Genomic DNA, 21,210 nt, shown 5'->3' on the forward strand with positions numbered 1-21,210 from the left:
GGTCAGGAGCAAATACGTTTGTAAAATTCTACAAATTTGATACCCTGGCTGAGGAGGACCTGGAGTTCTCTCATTTGGTGCTGCAGAGTCAGCCGCACTCTCCCGCCCGTTTGGGAGCTTTGGTATAATCCCCATGGTCCTTACGGAGTCCCCAGCATCCACTAGGACGTCAGAGAAAATAAGAATTTACTTACCGATAATTCTATTTCTCGTAGTCCGTAGTGGATGCTGGGCGCCCATCCCAAGTGCGGATTGTCTGCAATACTGGTACATAGTTATTGTTACCAAAAATCGGGTTATTGCTGTAGTGAGCCATCTTTTCTAGAGGCTCCTCTGTTATCATGCTGTTAACTGGGTTTAGATCACAAGTTATACGGTGTGATTGGTGTGGCTGGTATGAGTCTTACCCGGGATTCAAAATCCTTCCTTATTGTGTACGCTCGTCTGGGCACAGTATCCTAACTGAGGCTTGGAGGAGGGTCATAGGGGGAGGAGCCAGTGCACACCAGGTAGTCCTAAAGCTTTACTTTTGTGCCCAGACTCCTGCGGAGCCGCTATTCCCCATGGTCCTTACGGAGTCCCCAGCATCCACTACGGACTACGAGAAATAGAATTATCGGTAAGTAAATTCTTATTTTCTCTGTTCCAGATGGCTCCTCTAATCATGTTTACAATTACCAGCCTTGTGATCACCCCCGCCAGCCCTGTGACGGCTCCTGTCCCTGTGTGATTGCACAGAATTTCTGTGAGAAGTTCTGCCAGTGTAGCTCTGAGTGTAAGTTATATGCCTTAAGAGAAAATACACCAGTATTAAATGTAGGAGATAATTCTTCAGCAAAATGTAGAAGTGAAAATATTGCTTTGCTTTATGTAGAATATTTATATCTTTTCAATTTACATGCTATGTGTAGTTCTTTCATTTTGTATATTTGGACATGGTATCCTACTAACTGACACCTATTTGTGTAGGCCAAAACAGATTTCCTGGATGTCGCTGTAAAGCACAGTGCAACACCAAGCAGTGTCCTTGTTACCTCGCTGTGCGGGAGTGTGACCCAGACTTGTGTCTCACCTGTGGAGCTGCTGATCACTGGGACAGCAAAAATGTGTCATGCAAGAACTGCAGCATTCAGCGGGGATCCAAAAAGGTCAGTACCACAGGCATGTCATGTTCGTTTTGCTGCTTTTTATGTTAGTTGAGGGACTTGACGATTAAGTTATCAGCTAAACAAATCTGGGGAATTATCCTCCTGCTGGGGAACCTCCTCGTTCACAAGGCCATTTTATGATATTAGTGGGTCCAGGGCCAAAGATCACAATGGTGAGATTTATAATCCTTCGCCAAATCTATAGGGAGAACTCAGATTAGCAGATTGCATCCAGTGTTTGAGAGCAGAACAGTAATAACTTTAATTTTTTTTTCAGGACTCCCATCCACTGTTACCGCTAACACTATGGGGGAAATTCAGTTAGCTGCAATAACCTGTTTTTGTATGTAAAATGGGTTTTTATCGCAGCTTGAAATATTGTTTGTGAAACTTTACACGCAATAATTCTCCATAGGTTTTAATGGGGATTTCTTTTCACCACCTCCAGAGCAGGTGAAAAGTTGGGGAAAAACCCTATTTTAAGGTAGAAATGTTGGGACTTGATTTATAAACATTGGGGCATTCCCTTAATGACTACTTGATGACATGTCACTTTTGGGGTGAAAAAATGCAAAGTGCAGAATAATGGGTTTCAAGATATGGCACATGGTATTGGAGGGAAGTGGGGTGGTTATTTGTAGCCTAAGAAAACCTTACATTAAAAAAAGGAGTCTACGTGGTGATAGTAAGTCTAATTAATGTTCCATAGTCACCAGGGCATTTAGAAAAGGTTTTTGGTTGGTTGGATTTGTTCTAGGGCCTTCCGTACCTAATCTATCACTGGTTGACTCATTGTATATGACCATTCTTGCCCATTGTTAAAACAGCCCTGGTAGCAGCCAGTGAAACATACTCGTGCTGTAGGAGTCTTTACCACATTAGTTATTATGCAGATTTTGCTGCCAGTGAGGAGAGAAACTGTGTAACATGAGTGCTGGTAGCAGACCATGCACAGCCATACATCTGACACATGATTAGATAAGTGACAATAATGTTGCCTTTCTCTTGGGTTAGAGGAATGTAACAAATACCCTGTCTTTGTTTGCCCCCCCTCTTTCAATAACATTTGATCCTGCAGACTGATTTCATCCAATTTTGGCAAAGAGGCAGAATGCTAGGTAAGGCCTCTCCAGTTTTTGGATAAGATGCACGTGAATGGGCGATATGGCTGCCTTGACATAAGAGACGGTGCGGAGCGTGAGCTGGCCATTTCAAACTACATTTCTTCTACAACAATCATGAGACGCAGCCATGTTAGAGCAGGTCTCATTAATCTGTTTTTTTTTATATATTTTTTTTCCTCCATGTTCTCCATTTCTTTGTGGCTCAGAAAGGGGAGGGAGATGCCATTGGATGTGTGCCTCGCAATAGGTGCAGTTTTGTGGTTTTTACAGCTTATGCTTGCCATGTTCACGTACTCGAATGTATGTCTTGCACCTGTGAACTGCTTATGGCACAGTGAGATGGGTTATGTATACTGCATTAGTCATTGAGAGATTTTTATTTTTATTATTTCCCCCTTTTTGCAAAAGACTTTTGTTGCTGACATTACATTTAATCAGTTTCCTTCGTGAACAAATATATATATATTTTAATTTGCAACCTAAGATCTCTATTTTCGTAGCATTTGCTATTGGCTCCATCTGATGTGGCTGGCTGGGGGATTTTCATTAAAGACCCTGTGCAGAAGAACGAGTTCATTTCGGAGTACTGTGGAGAGGTATGTTGTGTCTATAAACCTGAAACCAGCTCATTTGCATATGCAGGTATTCCTACTGTACCTTTATTTTATTACATATGCAGTTGCCTTTCTGAGTGTGTTTTATTATGTGAGAAATTTGGCCTGCTTATGTTCAGGAGGTATTTCGTATAACTTTTCAGAAACCTCATGTACTTTGCGGGAAACAAAATACTCTATAGTTATAGAATAGTCTCCCTTGGTCTGTCCTGTCTCCAATATGCATGCACAGTGAGAGCTGGGGCATATGCCACCTCTCCGACAGCTACAGATGGAGCCACGCTAATCGTAGCTCCATTTGCGACTAGGCACGCCCGGCGAGGCGGACTCCCGGGCAAGAATGGGATGCGCGCCTTGGAGCGTTTCTGTGCGCTTGGCGGCGTACCTGGGCACAGGCACGCCAGGTCCCCCACCTGTGATGTAGCGCGTGGCTCCATCTGTACCACTGCTGGGGCAGTGGAACAGACCCTAGCCAGAGAGAGGGCCCACTGCGAACAGGTAAGGTAAGTATACAACCGTGAGAGGTAGTGGGGCAGAGCAGCTGACAGAGAAGGGGGGCCGTGATGAGACAGAGCGAGGGTGGTATGTGAAAGAGCAGAGCATTGAGCACACTAAAGTGAACCAGCATATGCATGTTCCTTTTACTATTTTGAATTAATATTTTTGCAACGGGGTACACTGGGATTCCACAGGGAATACACTGGGGTGTAGAGATCGATCTTGATTCGAGGCACCAACAGGCTGAAGCTTTGACTGTTCCCAGGATGCATTGCACCGTCTCCTCTATAACCCCGCCTCCAGGCACTGGAGCTCAGTTTGTAAGTTGGTCACTAACAGGTGGGGCTGCGCTAGGCAGCCCTGAAGGAGCTTTTAAGAAGACTTCAAGGGCCACAGCACTTTCTATGTCTTTATGACATGTTGTGCTGCGGCACCATCACCTCCCCCAGTAGCGCTGCATACTCCCGCGACCAGGTTCCTGGGTACTTGCATCGGAGGCGCATCGGTCATCAGGCACACCACCGCTGACGCTCTCCAGGATCGCGTGGCTGCACATCAGGGAGGAGGTAAGAGGGTCTTCCAGGTGGGACCCGCCGGTAACTCGCGGTCCCAGGAGACGGATCGCGCCGCTTCCGTGGACACTGTACTGCACAGGGCCCCCACTATATCCACCAGGGCAAGGAAACACAGGTCGGATTTACTAAAATCCGTTTGATATAGGCTCCACAGTACTCTGTGGTGAGGACAAGCATAGGGGATAAAGCGCTAACCTGTAGCCCCTCCCCCAGCTCCGGGCGCCATCTACTGCTGGTGCTCCCACCCTGGAGCTGCATTTCACTCTTCCTCACTCCCTGTCAGAGATTTTGGCGCCATCTTCACTACTAGCTGGACTGATCTCCGCAACTGCAGGGCTTTATCTCCTTTATTGACCAATAAATGCACTTCTTGCTTTGATTTACTTGGGAGTGAAAGACTCTGAGTGCCGCCGTCCCTCTCCATTCTGCATATTGGGGTCGCCATACCCCTAGGAGGGCACCGGAGCGATACCCCTACGGGGACAACGGAGTGCCGGGCTGCCACTATGGCTATATATATATATATATATATATATGTGTGTGTATGTATATGTATATATATATATATACAGTATTTGCCGGCGTATAAGACTACTTTTTTGCCCTGAAAAACATGCCTCCAAGTGGGGGGGTCGTCTTATACGCCGGGTGCACTTCAGTTGGGATAGACATAGCTGCCATAGTGGCCTTCCGATACTCGCCCGGTGCCCATAGTGGCCTCCCGATGCCCGCCCACCTCATTCTACTCACCATCCAGTATCGCGCGATATCCAGTGCGGCCGCGGCGGGTCACTAGTGCCAATTACAGGGAGATGCAGGGACTGGCCGGAGGCGCTGCAGTCGCGTTGTGGCCGTACAATAGTGACAATGACAGGTACTGTAATGGCACTAATACTAATGGCACTCATGTGAAACCGGTAACACTAAATGCACACAGGGGTATACTTTTATACATTTTACAACTTTCTCCTCGCCCCCTCCCCCCTTCTTATGCATAACTTGATAAATACTCCCTATCCAAATCTCTTATCAGGTCATAATATACAGTATGTCACAAATCTGATGTTCTTTTACGTTTTATTTGGTGTGTGGAAGGGGGTAGTCTTATACGCCGGCAAATACGGTATATATGTGTGTGTGTGTGTGTGTGTGTGTGTGTATATATAGATAGAGAAATATACATATATATATATATATATGACGTCCTAGTGGATGCTGGGAACTCCGTAAGGACCATGGGGAATAGCGGGCTCCGAAGGAGGCTGGGCACTCTAGAAAGAATTATGACTACCTGGTGTGCACTGGCTCCTCCCACTATGACCCTCCTCCAAGCCTCAGTTAGATTTTGTGCCCGGCCGAGGTTGGATGCACACTAGGGGCTCTCCTGAGCCTTTAGAGAGAAAGTATAGAAATTAGGTTTTTTATTTTCAGTGAGACCTGCTGGCAACAGGCTCACTGCAGCGAGGGACTAAGGGGAGAAGAAGCGAACCTACCTGCTTGCAGCCAGCTTGGGCTTCTTAGGCTACTGGACACCATTAGCTCCAGAGGGATCGACCGCAGGCCCAGTCCTTGGTGTTCGGTCCCGGAGCCGCGCCGCCGTCCCCCTTACAGAGCCAGAAGCAAGAAGAGGTCCGGAAAAGCGGCGGCAGAAGACATCAGTCTTCACCAAGGTAGCGCACAGCACTGCAGCTGTGCGCCATTGCTCCTCACACACACTTCACACTCCGGTCACTGAGGGTGCAGGGCGCTGGGGGGGGGGGCGCCCTGAGAAGCAATAAATACACCTTGGCTGGCAAAAATACCACAATATATAGCCCCAGAGGCTATATATGTGGTAAATACCCCTGCCAGAATCCAGAAAAAAGCGGGAGAATAGGCCGCGGAAAAGGGGCGGAGCTATCTCCTTCAGCACACTGGCGCCATTTCTCCCTCACAGCTTCGCTGGAAGGAAGCTCCCTGGCTCTCCCCTGCAGTCTACACTACAGAAAAGGGTAAAAAAGAGAGGGGGGGCACTAAATTTAGGCGCAGTATACAGTTATATAGAAAAAGCAGCTATAGGGGACATAACTCAGTTAGTCCCTGCATTATATAGCGCTCTGGTGTGTGCTGGCATACTCTCACTCTGTCCCCCCAAAGGGCTTTTGTGGGTCCTGTCCTCTGTTAGAGCATTCCCTGTGTGTGTGCGGTGTGTCGGTACGGCTGTGTCGACATGTTTGATGAGGATAATGAGGTGGAGACGGAGCAGATGCCTTTAGGAGGGATGTCACCCCCTGCGGGGCAGACACCTGAGTGGATGTGCTTATGGAAAGAAATGAGTGCACGTATAGACTCTTTACATAAGAAATTTGCCGACATGCCAAATGTGGGACAGCCGACTTCTCAGCTTGTGCCTGTCCAGGCGTCTCAAAGGTCATCAGGGGCTCTGAAACGCCCGCTACATCAGACCGCAGACGCAGATGTCGACACTGATACTGACACCAGTGTCGATGACGATGAGTCTAACCTGATGCCCACTAAGGCCATTCACTGCATGATTGAGGCAATGAAAGAGGTGTTACACATTTCTGATATAAATACAGGTACCACTAAAAAGGGTATTATGTTTGGGGAGAAAAAACTACCTGTAGTTTTTCCCCCATCAGATGAATTAAATGAAGTGTGTGAAGAAGCGTGGCTTTTCCCTGATAAAAAATTGGTAATTCCTAAGAAGGTACTAATGGCGTTCCCTTTCCCGCCAGAGGATAGGTCACGTTGGGAAACACCCCCTAGGGTGGATAAAGCGCTCACACGTTTGTCTAAAAAGGTGGCACTACCGTCTCCGGATACGGCCGCCCTCAAGGAACCTGCTGATAGAAAGCAGGAGGCGATCCTGAAGTCTGTATACACACACTCAGGCATTATACTTAGGCCAGCTATTGCGTCAGCATGGATGTGCAGTGCTGCCGCTGCGTGGTCAGATAAACTGTCAGAGAATATTGACACACTAGACAGAGACACGATCCTGTTAACCATAGACCATATCAAAGACTCAGTCTTATATATGAGAGATGCACAGAGGGAAATCTGCCGGCTGGCATCAAAAGTAAGTGCATTGTCCATTTCTGCTAGGAGAGGCTTATGGACTCGCCAGTGGACAGGAGATGCAGATTCTAAAAGGCACATGGAAGTTTTGCCTTATAAGGGTGAGGAATTATTTGGGGATGGTCTCTCGGACCTAGTTTCCACAGCAACGTCTGGGAAGTCAGCATTTTTACCCCATGTCCCCTCACAGCCTAAGAAGGCGCCGTTTTATCAGGTTCAGTCCTTTCGGACCCAGAAAAACAAGCGTGGAAAAGGCGGGTCTTTTCTGTCCAGAGGTAGGGGAAAAAGGCTGCAACAAACAGCAGGTTCCCAGGAGCAAAAGTCCTCCCCCGCTTCTTCTTCCAAGTCCGCCGCATGACGGTGGGGCTCCACAGGCGGAGCCAGGTACGGTGGGGGGCCGCCTCAAGAATTTCAGCGATCAGTGGGCTCGCTCACAGGTGGATCCCTGGATCCTTCAAATAGTATCTCAAGGGTACAAACTGGAATTCGAGGCGTCTCCACCCCACCGGTTCCTAAAATCTGCCTTGCCGATTGCTCCTTCGGACAGGGAGGCGGTGCTAGCGGCAATTCACAAGCTGTATTCCCAGCAGGTGATAATCAAGGTACCCCTACTTCAACAAGGCCGGGGTTACTATTCCACACTATTTGTGGTGCCGAAACCGGACGGTTCAGTGAGACCCATTCTAAATTTGAAATCCTTGAACACATACATAAAAAAATTCAAGTTCAAGATGGAATCGCTCAGGGCGGTTATTGCAAGCCTGGAGGAGGGGGATTACATGGTATCCCTGGACATCAAGGAAGCTTACTTGCATGTCCCCATTTACCATCCTCACCAGGAGTACCTCAGATTTGTGGTACAGGATTGCCATTACCAATTCCAGACGCTGCCGTTTGGACTGTCCACGGCACCGAGGGTATTTACCAAGGTTATGGCGGAAATGATGATACTCCTTCGAAAAAAGGGAGTTTTAATTATCCCGTACTTGGACGATCTCCTAATAAAGGCGAGGTCCAAGGAACAGTTGTTGGTGGGAGTAGCACTATCTCAGGAAGTGCTGCACCAGCACGGCTGGATTCTGAATATCCCAAAGTCACAGCTGGTTCCGACGACACGTCTACTGTTCCTGGGTATGATTCTGGATACAGTCCAGAAAAAAGTATTTCTCCCGGAGGAGAAAGCCAGGGAGTTGTCATCTCTAGTCAGAGACCTCCTGAAACCAAAACAGGTATCGGTGCATCACTGCACGAGGGTTCTGGAAAGATGGTAGCTTCTTACGAAGCAATTCCCTTCGGCAGGTTCCATGCCAGAATCTTTCAGTGGGACCTGTTGGACAAATGGTCCGGATCGCATCTTCAGATGCATCGCTTACTAACCCTGTCTCCAAGAACCAGGGTGTCTCTACTGTGGTGGCTGCAGAGTGCCCATCTTCTAGAGGGCCGCAGGTTCGGCATACATGACTGGGTTCTGGTGACCACGGATGCCAGCCTTCGAGGCTGGGGGGCAGTCACACGGGGAAGAAACTTCCAAGGACTATGGTCGAGTCAGGAGACTTCCCTTCACATAAATATTCTGGAACTAAGGGCCATTTACAATGCCCTAAGTCAAGCAAAATCCCTGCTCCTACACCAGCCGGTGCTGATCCAGTCAGACAACATCACGGCAGTCGCCCATGTAAATCGACAGGGCGGCACAAGAAGCAGGATGGCAATGGCAGAAGCCACAAGAATTCTCCGATGGGCGGAGAATCATGTACTAGCACTGTCAGCGGTGTTCATTCCGGGAGTGGACAACTGGGAAGCAGACTTCCTCAGCAGACACGACCTCCACCCGGGAGAGTGGGGACTTCATCCAGAAGTCTTCCAGATGCTGGTAAACCGTTGGGAAAAACCACAGGTGGACATGATGGCGTCCCGCCTCAACAAAAAGTTAAAAAGATATTGCGCCAGGTCAAGGGACCCTCAGGCGATAGCTGTGGACGCTCTAGTGACACCGTGGGTGTACCAGTCGGTTTATGTGTTCCCTCCTCTGCCTCTCATACCGAAGGTATTGAGAATAATAAGAAAGCGAGGAGTAAACACAATTCTCGTGGTTCCGGATTGGCCAAGACGAGCGTGGTACCCGGAACTTCAAGAGATGATCTCAGAGGACCTGTGGCCTCTGCCGCTCAGACAAGACCTGCTACAGCAGGGGCCTTGTCTGTTCCAAGACTTACCGCGGCTGCGTTTGACGGCATGGCGGTTGAACGCCGGATCCTGAAGGAAAAAGGTATTCCGGAAGAAGTCATTCCTACGCTTATTAAAGCCAGGAAAGATGTTACGGCAAATCATTATCACCGCATATGGCGGAAATATGTTGCATGGTGCGAGGCCGAAAAGGCCCCAACAGAGGAATTTCAACTAGGTCGATTTCTGCATTTCCTGTAAGCAGGAGTGAATATGGGCCTAAAACTAGGGTCCATTAAAGTACAGATCTCGGCTCTGTCGATTTTCTTTCAAAAAGAACTAGCTTCAGTACCTGAAGTTCAGACGTTTGTGAAAGGAGTGCTGCATATTCAGCCCCCGTTTGTGCCTCCTGTGGCACCTTGGGATCTCAACGTGGTGTTGAGTTTCTTAAAATCACATTGGTTTGAACCACTAAAAACTGTGGATCTGAAATATCTCACGTGGAAAGTGGTCATGTTATTGGCCTTGGCTTCGGCCAGGCGAGTGTCAGAATTGGCTGCTTTATCATGTAAAAGCCCTTATCTGATTTTCCATATGGATAGGGCAGAATTGAGGACTCGTCCCCAGTTTCTCCCTAAGGTGGTGTCAGCGTTTCACATGAACCAGCCTATTGTGGTGCCTGCGGCTACTAGGGATTTGGAGGACTCCAAGTTGCTAGACGTTGTCAGGGCCCTGAAAATATATGTTTCCAGGACGGCTGGAGTCAGAAAATCTGACTCTCTGTTTATCCTGTATGCACCCAACAAGCTGGGTGCTCCTGCTTCTAAGCAGACTATTGCTCGCTGGATTTGTAGTACAATTCAGCTTGCACATTCTGTGGCAGGCCTGCCATAGCCAAAATCTGTAAATGCCCATTCCACAAGGAAGGTGGGCTCATCTTGGGCGGCTGCCCGAGGGGTCTCGGCTTTACAACTTTGCCGAGCTGCTACTTGGTCAGGGGCAAACACGTTTGCAAAATTCTACAAATTTGATACCCTGGCTGAGGAGGACCTGGAGTTCTCTCATTCGGTGCTGCAGAGTCACCCGCACTCTCCCGCCCGTTTGGGAGCTTTGGTATAATCCCCATGGTCCTTACGGAGTTCCCAGCATCCACTAGGACGTCAGAGAAAATAAGAATTTACTCACCGGTAATTCTATTTCTCGTAGTCCGTAGTGGATGCTGGGCGCCCATCCCAAGTGCGGATTGTCTGCAATACTTGTAAATAGTTATTGTTAACTAAAGGGTTATTGTTGAGCCATCTGTTAAGAGGCTCTGTTTTCATGCTGTAAAACTGGATATAGTATCACGAGTTGTACGGTGTGATGGGTGTGGCTGGTATGAGTCTTACCCGGGATTCAGAATCCTTCCTTATTATGTCAGCTCGTCCGGGCACAGTGTCCTAACTGAGGCTTGGAGGAGGGTCATAGTGGGAGGAGCCAGTGCACACCAGGTAGTCATAATTCTTTCTAGAGTGCCCAGCCTCCTTCGGAGCCCGCTATTCCCCATGGTCCTTACGGAGTTCCCAGCATCCACTACGGACTACGAGAAATAGAATTACCGGTGAGTAAATTCTTATTATATATATTATAGCGTTTACTCTAGAATCCGGGCAGGGCGCCGGTTCTAGAGGGGTACTACACGCCCCAAAAAGGGGGCGCGGTCATGCAAAATAGGGGGAGGGGTCATCACGGGTGATAAAAGTTAGCGTTTCCCCCAAGCGCGCTCTCAGCGTGCGCGCGGCATCTTTACACGCTGTGAGGGCAGGTAGCGGGCGGCAGTTTTAGCAGGGCGCCGCAGAAAGTGCAGGGCGGGTTTTGCCCTTAAAAAAAATCGTGCAGGGTGCGGCGCCCAGCTAAAATTGCCTAGCGTGAACACTATATATATATATATATATATATATATATATATATATATATATAAAATAAATAAATAGTGTTACACAGAATATGCAATTACTTTGTCACCTCATACCGCTAATTGGGGGGAGGGATCTATATGGGTATATAGGTAACACTAGTTTAATGCACTGGTATCTTGACAAAGGTCAGAATAGTGACCGAAACGTCGACATAAGCTATATGCTGATGGTCTGAATAAATTACCTTTTTCTACTTGAGTGGTGAGTGCTCCCTTAATTTGGAATTGTATTGGAGTGGATTTTTTCTCCCTCATTGGATGTCACCCCAGCACTTTCTTCATATAAACGTGAGTGTGGACCCTCTATGTTTATAAAGATGATTTGCAGTTGCTTGCAAATTTTGTCCTGCACCAGTGACTATATACCTTTAACCGAAATGGAACTTTTACACTGATGAATATATTTGGATAACTTTGATTCTCCGGTGGACTATACTAGTGATCCTTAAAGATCAGTGACGACAGTGGACTTTTTTCTTTAGTTCAGTTTATTTTTTTGAGTTAATTCCCTTTTTTTGAGTTCTTGTATTTTTTTGATTGATTTATTTTTTGGAGCCTAATTGGTGGTGCATGATACTTTGGTAATACTTGTTAGTGTTGTTTTGCCATCAAATAACGCACAGTGGTGTATTGGTCATTTATTGGAAGGCCTTGTTTCAACTGAATTATTGTTTGCAGCAGAGCATGATTTATTAGTATTCACTGATGACTTACTCCTACTAGTCATCGAGGAGGTTGGGAGAGATTTGAAAAAATTGAGAACTGAAATTGCAGACTTTAGACCAGTAGCAACAGAAACCCTACAGAAAGATAACACACAGCAGTGGTTAATTAAACTGAAACAACAACTTGATAAACACCGTAAAGACCTGATCACTTTTAAGAGGGTTAAGCTTGAAAAAGTGGACCGTGATTACAAAGACCATAGGGTGTATAGATGGTTGGTGGGTAATGATAACTCTAACTTTAGACATAGAGGTAATAGATTTAGACAAGACCGTGCACAATTAGACATCTACTCTTCTTCTGAGAGAGAATCTTCAGATTCCCAGACATATAAAAAAAAAAAAACGTTACCAAGAGCCAACACTCGCTCACGGGTTGGTGAGCAGAATTTAAACGCAGAAGGCCCCACCTCTGGCGGGGCAAATACAAAAGAAAAGAAAAAAACAACCAAAACTCAGAAGAATCAGTGATATATCTATCTACATATAAACTCTCATCAGCAGAAATGAGTGTATTATCCAAGGGTTTGAGTATCATACCCTCCCCTAAGTTTAATGATTTTGAGTGGTCTGTGGATAGGGTTGAAATGTGCAGGAAATTGAGACTTGCTGAGAAATTTGAGAATGTGAAACCCAATATTGAAACTGTTAAACCATTCAAGAATAAAAGTACCTATGATCCCATATCACACAATCCAAGTATAAAGAACTTTACCAGAATGCTTGACTCTGATAATAAGAAATCCTTATCCCTGCAAAAAAAGATTAGACATAATCTCTCTGCGGTAGAAAGGAGGGCACTATATGAAATAAAAAACAATCCAAACATTACTGTGAGACCCGCGGATAAGGGGGGAGCAGTTGTATTAAACACTGCAGACTACAATACTGAAGTATTGAGACAACTAGCGGATACTAAGACATACAGATTGCTACCTGGGGACCCAGGTGTGGTCTTTAAAAGCCGTCTAGATAATGTCTTAGATAAAGCATTTTCTCAGGGATGGATAGATGAGGATACTGTTGGTTTTCTGAAGACTGATCTTCCGATTACTCCGATCATATATTTGATACCTAAAATACATAAGACTTTAGATAGGCCTCCTGGCAGTCCAATTATATCTGCACGTAATTCACTTTTCTCTGACGTCCTAGTGGATGCTGGGAACTCCGTAAGGACCATGGGGAATAGCGGCTTCGCAGGAGACTGGGCACAAAAGAAAAGCTTTAGGACTACCTGGTGTGCACTGGCTCCTCCCCCTATGACCCTCCTCCAAGCCTCAGTTAGATTTTTGTGCCCGACCGAGCAGGGTGCAATCTAGGGGGCTCTCCTGAGCTCTTTAGAAAAAAGATAGTTTTAGGTTATTTATTTTCAGTGAGACCTGCTGGCAACAGGCTCACTGCATCGAGGGACTAAGGGGAGAAGAAGCGAACCTGCCTGCTTGCAGCCAGCTTGGGCTTCTTAGGCTACTGGACACCATTAGCTCCAGAGGGACCGAACACAGGCCCAGCCTCGGAGTCCGGTCCCAGAGCCGCGCCGCCGGCCCCCTTACAGAGCCAGAAGCAAGAAGAGGTCCGGAAAATCGGCGGCAGAAGACATCAGTCTTCAACAAGGTAGCGCACAGCACTGCAGCTGTGCGCCATTGCTCCTCATGCACACCTCACACTGCGGTCACTGATGGGTGCAGGGCGCTGGGGGGGGGCGCCCTGAGCAGCAATAAAAACACCTTGGCTGGCAAAAATACATCACATATAACCCCCAGGGCTATATGGATGTATATTAACCCCTGCCAGATTCCAGAAAAAAGCGGGAGAAGAGTCCGCCGAGAAGGGGGCGGAGCCTATCTCCTCAGCACACTGGCGCCATTTTCCCTCACAGCTCCGCTGGAAGGACGTCTCCCTGACTCTCCCCTGCAGTCCTGCACTACAGAAAAGGGTAAAACAAGAGGGGGGGGGCACTAATTAGGCGCAGTAATAATATAAACAGCAGCTATAAGGGGAAAAACACTCTGTATAGTGTTATCCCAGTATATATATATAGCGCTCTGGTGTGTGCTGGCATACTCTCCCTCTGTCTCCCCAAAGGGCTAGTGGGGTCCTGTCCTCTATCAGAGCATTCCCTGTGTGTGTGCTGTGTGTCGGTACGATTGTGTCGACATGTATGAGGAGGAAAATGATGTGGAGGCGGAGCAATTGCCTGTAATGGAGATGTCACCCACTAGGGAGTCGACACCTGAGTGGATGGGCTTATGGAAGGAATTACGTGACAGTGTCAGCTCTTTACAAAAGACGGTTGATGACATGAGACAGCCGGCTACTCAGCTTGTGCCTGTCCAGGCGTCTCAAAGACCATCAGGGGCTCTAAAACGCCCGTTACCTCAGATGGCAGATACAGATGCCGACACGGATACTGACTCCAGTGTCGACGATGAAGAGACGAATGTGACTTCCAGTAGGGCCACACGTTACATGATTGAGGCAATGAAAAATGTTTTACACATTTCTGATAGTACAAGTACCACTAAAAAGGGTATTATGTTTGGTGAGAAAAAACTACCTGTAGTTTTTCCTGCATCTGAAGAATTAAATGAAGTGTGTGATGAAGCGTGGGTTTCCCCCGATAAAAAACTGATAATTCCTAAAAGGTTATTGGCATCATACCCCTTCCCACCAGAGGATAGGGCACGTTGGGAAACACCCCCTAGGGTGGATAAAGCGCTCACACGCTTGTCTAAACAGGTGGCACTACCGTCTCCTGATACGGGCGCCCTAAAGGAACCTGCTGACAGAAAGCAGGAGAATATCCTAAAATGTATATACACTCACACGGGTGTTATACTGCGACCAGCAATCGCCTCAGCCTGGATGTGCAGTGCTGGGGTGGCTTGGTCGGATTCCCTGACTGAAAATATTGATACCCTAGATAGGGACAGTATATTACTGACTATAGAGCATTTAAAAGATGCATTTTTATATATGCGTGATGCACAGAGGGATGTTTGCCGACTGGCATCAAGAGTGAGTGCGCTGTCCATTTCTGCCAGAAGAGGGTTATGGACGCGGCAGTGGTCAGGTGATGCGGATTCCAAAAGGCATATGGAAGTATTGCCTTATAAAGGGGAGGAGTTATTTGGGGTAGGTCTATCAGACCTAGTGGCCACGGCAACTGCTGGGAAATCCACATTTTTACCCCAGGTAGCCTCTCAACATAAGAAGACGCCGTATTATCAGGCGCAGTCCTTTCGGCCCTATAAGGGCAAGCGGGCAAAAGGCTCCTCATTTCTGCCCCGTGGCAGAGGGAGAGGAAAAAGGCTGCAGCAAACAGCCAGTTCCCAGGAACAGAAGCCCTCTCCCGCTTCTGCCAAGTCCTCAGCATGACGCTGGGGCTTTACAAGCGGACTCAGGCACGGTGGGGGCCCGTCTCAAGAATTTCAGCGCGCAGTGGGCTCACTCACAAGTGGACCCCTGGATCCTTCAGGTGGTATGTCAGGGGTACAAATTGGAATTCGAGACGTCTCCCCCTCGCCGTTTCCTAAAGTCTGCTTTACCGACGTCTCCCTCCGACAGGGAGGCGGTGTTGGAAGCCATTCACAAGCTGTATTCTCAGCAGGTGATAATCAAGGTACCCCTCCTGCAACAGGGAAAGGGGTATTATTCCACGCTGTTTGTGGTACCGAAGCCGGACGGCTCGGTGAGACCTATTTTAAATCTGAAATCCTTGAACACTTACATACAGAGGTTCAAATTCAAGATGGAGTCACTCAGAGCGGTGATTGCGAACCTGGAAGAAGGGGATTATATGGTGTCTCTGGACATCAAGGATGCTTACCTCCATGTCCCAATTTACCCTTCTCACCAAGGGTACCTCAGGTTTGTGGTACAGAACTGCCACTATCAGTTTCAGACGCTGCCGTTTGGATTGTCCACGGCTCCCCGGGTCTTTACCAAAGTAATGGCCGAAATGATGATACTCCTCCGAAGGAAAGGAGTTTTAATTATCCCTTACTTGGACGATCTCCTGATAAGGGCAAGATCCAGGGAACAGTTGGTAGTCGGGGTAGCACTATCTCAAGTAGTGTTGCGGCAGCACGGTTGGATTCTCAATATCCCAAAATCGCAGCTGATCCCGACGACACGTCTTCTATTCCTAGGGATGATCCTGGACACAGTCCAGTAAAAGGTGTTTCTCCCGGAGGAGAAAGCCAGGGAGTTATCCGAGCTAGTCAGAAACCTCCTAAAACCAGGCCAAGTCTCAGTGCATCAATGCACAAGGGTCCTGGGAAAAATGGTGGCTTCTTACGAAGCAATCCCATTCGGCAGATTCCACGCAAGAACATTCCAGTGGGACCTGCTGGACAAATGGTCCGGATCGCATCTTCAGATGCATCGGCGGATAACCCTGTCACCAAGGACAAGGGTGTCTCTCCTGTGGTGGTTGCAGAGTGCTCATCTTCTAGAGGGCCGCAGATTCGGCATTCAGGACTGGGTCCTGGTGACCACAGATGCCAGCCTGCGAGGCTGGGGAGCAGTCACACAGGGAAGAAATTTCCAGGGCTTGTGGTCAAGCCTGGAGACATCACTTCACATAAATATCCTGGAGTTAAGGGCCATTTACAATGCTCTAAGCCAAGCAAGACCTCTGCTTCAGGGTCAGCCGGTGCTGATCCAGTCGGACAACATCACGGCAGTCGCCCACGTAAACAGACAGGGCGGCACAAGAAGCAGGAGGGCAATGGCAGAAGCTGCAAGGATTCTTCGCTGGGCGGAAAATCATGTGATAGCACTGTCAGCAGTGTTCATTCCGGGAGTGGACAACTGGGAAGCAGACTTCCTCAGCAGGCACGACCTCCACCCGGGAGAGTGGGGACTTCACCCAGAAGTCTTCCACATGATTGTAAACCGTTGGGAAAAACCAAAGGTGGACATGATGGCGTCCCGCCTCAACAAAAAACTGGACAGGTATTGCGCCAGGTCAAGGGACCCTCAGGCAATAGCTGTGGACGCTCTGGTAACACCGTGGGTGTACCAGTCAGTGTATGTGTTCCCTCCTCTGCCTCTCATACCCAAGGTACTGAGAATTATAAGACGGAGAGGAGTAAGAACTATACTCGTGGCTCCGGATTGGCCAAGAAGGACTTGGTACCCGGAACTTCAAGAGATGCTCACAGAGGACCCGTGGCCTCTACCTCTAAGAAGGGACCTGCTCCAGCAAGGACCCTGTCTGTTCCAAGACTTACCGCGGCTGCGTTTGACGGCATGGCGGTTGAACGCCGGATCCTGAAGGAAAAAGCATTCCGGAGGAAGTCATCCCTACCCTGATCAAAGCCAGGAAGGATGTAACCGCAAAGCATTATCACCGCATTTGGCGAAAATATGTTGCGTGGTGCGAGGCCAGGAAGGCCCCAACGGAGGAATTTCAACTGGGTCGATTCCTGCATTTCCTTCAAACAGGAGTGTCTATGGGCCTCAAATTGGGATCCATTAAGGTTCAGATTTCGGCCCTGTCGATTTTCTTCCAGAAAGAACTGGCTTCAGTTCCTGAAGTTCAGACGTTTGTCAAGGGGGTGCTGCATATACAGCCTCCTTTTGTGCCTCCAGTGGCACCTTGGGATCTCAATGTAGTTTTGGGGTTCCTCAAATCACATTTGTTTGAACCGCTTAAATCTGTGGATTTAAAATATCTCACATGGAAAGTGGTCATGCTGTTGGCCCTGGCTTCGGCCAGGCGCGTGTCAGAATTGGCGGCTTTATCCTGTAGAAGCCCTTATCTGATTTTCCATTCGGACAGGGCGGAATTGAGGACTCGTCCTCAGTTTCTCCCTAAGGTGGTGTCAGCGTTTCACCTGAACCAGCCTATTGTGGTGCCTGCGGCTACTAGGGACTTGGAGGACTCCAGGTTGCTAGACGTTGTCAGGGCCCTGAAAATATATGTTTCCAGAACGGCTGGAGTCAGAAAATCTGACTCGCTGTTTATCCTGTACGCACCCAACAAGCTGGGTGCTCCTGCTTCTAAGCAGACCATTGCTCGCTGGATCTGTAATACAATTCAGCTTGCGCATCCTGTGGCAGGCCTGCCACAGCCAAAATCTGTAAATGCCCATTCCACAAGGAAGGTGGGCTCATCCTGAGCGGCTGCCCGAGGGGTCTCGGCGTTACAACTTTGCCGAGCTGCTACTTGGTCAGGGTCAAATACCTTTGTAAAATTTTACAAATTTGACACTCTGGCTGAGGAGGACCTTGAGTTCTCTCATTCGGTGCTGCAGAGTCATCCGCACTCTCCCGCCCGTTTGGGAGCTTTGGTATAATCCCCATGGTCCTTACGGAGTTCCCAGCATCCACTAAGACGTCAGAGAAAATAAGAATTTACTTACCGATAATTCTATTTCTCGTAGTCCGTAGTGGATGCTGGGCGCCCATCCCGAGTGCGGATTATCTACAATACTTGTACATAGTTATTGTTAACAATTCGGGTTATTATTGTTGTGAGCCATCTATCCAGAGGCTCCTCTGTTATCATGCTGTTAACTGGGTTCATATCACAAGTTGTACGGTGTGGCTGGTATGAGTCTTACCCGGGATTCAAAATCCTTCCTTATTGTATACGCTCGTCCGGGCACAGTATCCTAACTGAGGCTTGGAGGAGGGTCATAGGGGGAGGAGCCAGTGCACACCAGGTAGTCCTAAAGCTTTTCTTTTGTGCCCAGTCTCCTGCGGAGCCGCTATTCCCCATGGTCCTTACGGAGTTCCCAGCATCCACTACGGACTACGAGAAATAGAATTATCGGTAAGTAAATTCTTATTTTTTCTAAAGTGGCACAATCTGTTGATAGCTTTTTGCAAGTTTGTGTCAAGAAAACCAGCAGTTACCTAAAACATACGGAAGATTTCTTGAGATTACTAAATCTACAATCCCATGTTGGCCAGAGGATTCTGGTCACCATGGATGTAGTATCACTATATACGGTAATACCCCATAAGAAGGGTTGGCTATTACTAGACGAGCGTTGACTTCATCACATAGGGGTTCCCCTCCGGTTGATTTTTTTGATGGATTTGTTGGAATTGATCCTGATCTGTAATTATTTCACTTATGGGGAGGCAGTACTATCTCCAAACGGCTGGTACAGCGATGGGGAGTAATATAGCCCCATCGTATGCAAATCTATATATGGATGCGTATGAAACTATGAACATCATCCCACCGTTTGGGGATAGTATCGCCTTCTACCAAAGATTCATTGATGATGTTTTTCTTATATGGGTGGATACTCAGGAAGCCCTAACGAATATGTTGGAGTATTTGAATGGTCTTGGTTCTACGATTAGGTTTACTATGCACTCGAGCACTGAAACAGTAGATTTTCTAGATGTCAGTATTTGCACCACCAGTGAGGGCTATGGTTTCAGATTGCATAGGAAGCCGACTGACAGGAACACCATACTGTCATTTGACAGTCATCACCCTGGCCCATTAAAGCAAAATCTACCCATATCCCAATTTTTGAGGGTCCTTAGAAATAATTCAGATGAAGAAGTGGCTAGCATGCAATTGGAGGAGATGAAAGTGAGATTTGAGACAAGGGGATATGACAAACAGACCATCAGCAGGTGCCTATGCAAGGCTAAAAACATCCATAAGGGAGCCTCACATAGAAAACATAAGGAAGATAATCCTTTTGTTATCTTCACCACATTTAATACGGCTAGTCCGGCCATTCGGAAAGCGGACAAAAGGCTATGGCCAGTAGTAAGAACAGATCCGGTTCTCATGAAAAAACTACCTGACAAACCACTATTAAGTTTCAGACGTGCTCACAATTTGAAGGACATCCTGATGCAGCCCGATAGACCAATGCCAGAAGCTTCAGATATGTGGCTGATGCCTAAGAAATTAGGATGTTTCAGGTGTATAAACTGCACCACATGCCGAAGCATGACCACAGGTCAATTTTTCCATCATCCGCATACAGGAGCAAAAATATCCGTTTGTCATAGATTGAGCTGCACCTTGGATTATGTGGTGTATACCCTGACATGCCCATGCTCCTTAGTATATGTTGGAAAAACTATTTGTCCATTCCGCGAAAGAATGGCCAATCACCGACTTTCTATCAGGAATGCCATAACAAGTGGCAATTCGGACAAACCGGTGGCCAGACACTTTTGTGAAGCACGACATCCCTTGGCGTCTCTGAGGAGTATGGTGATCGATAGAGTGGAGATGCCCAGGAGAGGTGCGGATCGGGCAAAACGCTTACTGAAACGAGAAGCCGCGTGGATTCACAGACTGGATACAATGCGACCACGTGGCCTCAATGATGCAATACACTATAGTATCTTCTTGGAATGATAGCCCCACTATGGCTCCGTGGTTAATATATAATATTTCTCTGACGTCCTAGTGGATGCTGGGAACTCCGTAAGGACCATGGGGAATAGCGGCTCCGCAGGAGACAGGGCACATCTAAAGAAAGCTTTAGGATCACCTGGTGTGCACTGGCTCCTCCCCCTATGACCCTCCTCCAAGCCTCAGTTAGATTTTCTGTGCCCGACGAGAAGGGTGCACACTAGGGGCTCTCCTGAGCTCTTTGTGAAAGTTTTAGTTTAGGTTTATTATTTTCAGTGAGACCTGCTGGCAACAGGCTCACTGCATCGAGGGACTAAGGGGAGAAGAAGCGAACTCACCTGCGTGCAGAGTGGATTGGGCTTCTTAGGCTACTGGACATTAGCTCCAGAGGGACGATCACAGGTTCAGCCTGGATGGGTCACCGGAGCCGCGCCGCCGGCCCCCTTACAGAGCCAGAAGAGCGAAGAGGTCCGGAAAAATCGGCGGCAGAAGACTTTCCTGTCTTCAGAAAAAGGTAGGCGCACAGCACCGCAGCTGTGCGCCATTGCTCTCAGCACACTTCACACTCCGGTCACTGAGGGTGCAGGGCGCTGGGGGGGCAGCGCCCTGAGACGCAATAAATCGATAGAAAACCTTTTATGGCTAAAATAAATGCATCACATATAACTCCTGGGCTATATGGATGCATTTAACCCCTGCCAAAACATACAAGAAAACGGATGATAAGACCGCCGAGAAAGGGGCGGAGCCTATCTCCTCAGCACACTGGCGCCATTTTCCCTCACAGCTCAGTTGGAGGGAAGCTCCCTGGCTCTCCCCTGCAGTCACTACACTACAGAAAGGGGTTAAAAAAGAGAGGGGGGCACAAATTAGGCGCAGTATAAACAATACAGCAGCTATAAAGGGAAAAACACTTATATAAGGTTATCCCTGTATATATATATATATATATATATATATATATAGCGCTCTGGT

At 47.8% G+C, this 21,210-nt stretch overlaps 1 protein-coding gene across 6 annotated transcripts in view; it reads left to right on the top strand.

Annotated features, from left to right (window-relative positions):
* EZH2 (enhancer of zeste 2 polycomb repressive complex 2 subunit) overlaps window positions 1–21,210 on the top strand; it is a 328,928-nt gene that overhangs the window by 269,905 nt on the left and 37,813 nt on the right. For 5 of the 6 annotated variants that reach the window (XM_063922429.1, XM_063922427.1, XM_063922428.1 and 2 more), the window contains 3 exons: window positions 650–775; window positions 970–1,148; window positions 2,773–2,868. In XM_063922429.1, coding sequence (XP_063778499.1) covers window positions 650–775; window positions 970–1,148; window positions 2,773–2,868 — 401 coding nt within the window. Of the gene's footprint in view, window positions 1–649; window positions 776–969; window positions 1,149–2,226; window positions 2,695–2,772; window positions 2,869–21,210 lie in introns of those variants that run through there. The other variant, XM_063922432.1, reaches the window with a different exon arrangement.

This window comes from Pseudophryne corroboree, chromosome 5 (genome assembly GCF_028390025.1).
Source record: "Pseudophryne corroboree isolate aPseCor3 chromosome 5, aPseCor3.hap2, whole genome shotgun sequence".
Lineage (NCBI taxonomy): Eukaryota > Metazoa > Chordata > Amphibia > Anura > Myobatrachidae > Pseudophryne > Pseudophryne corroboree.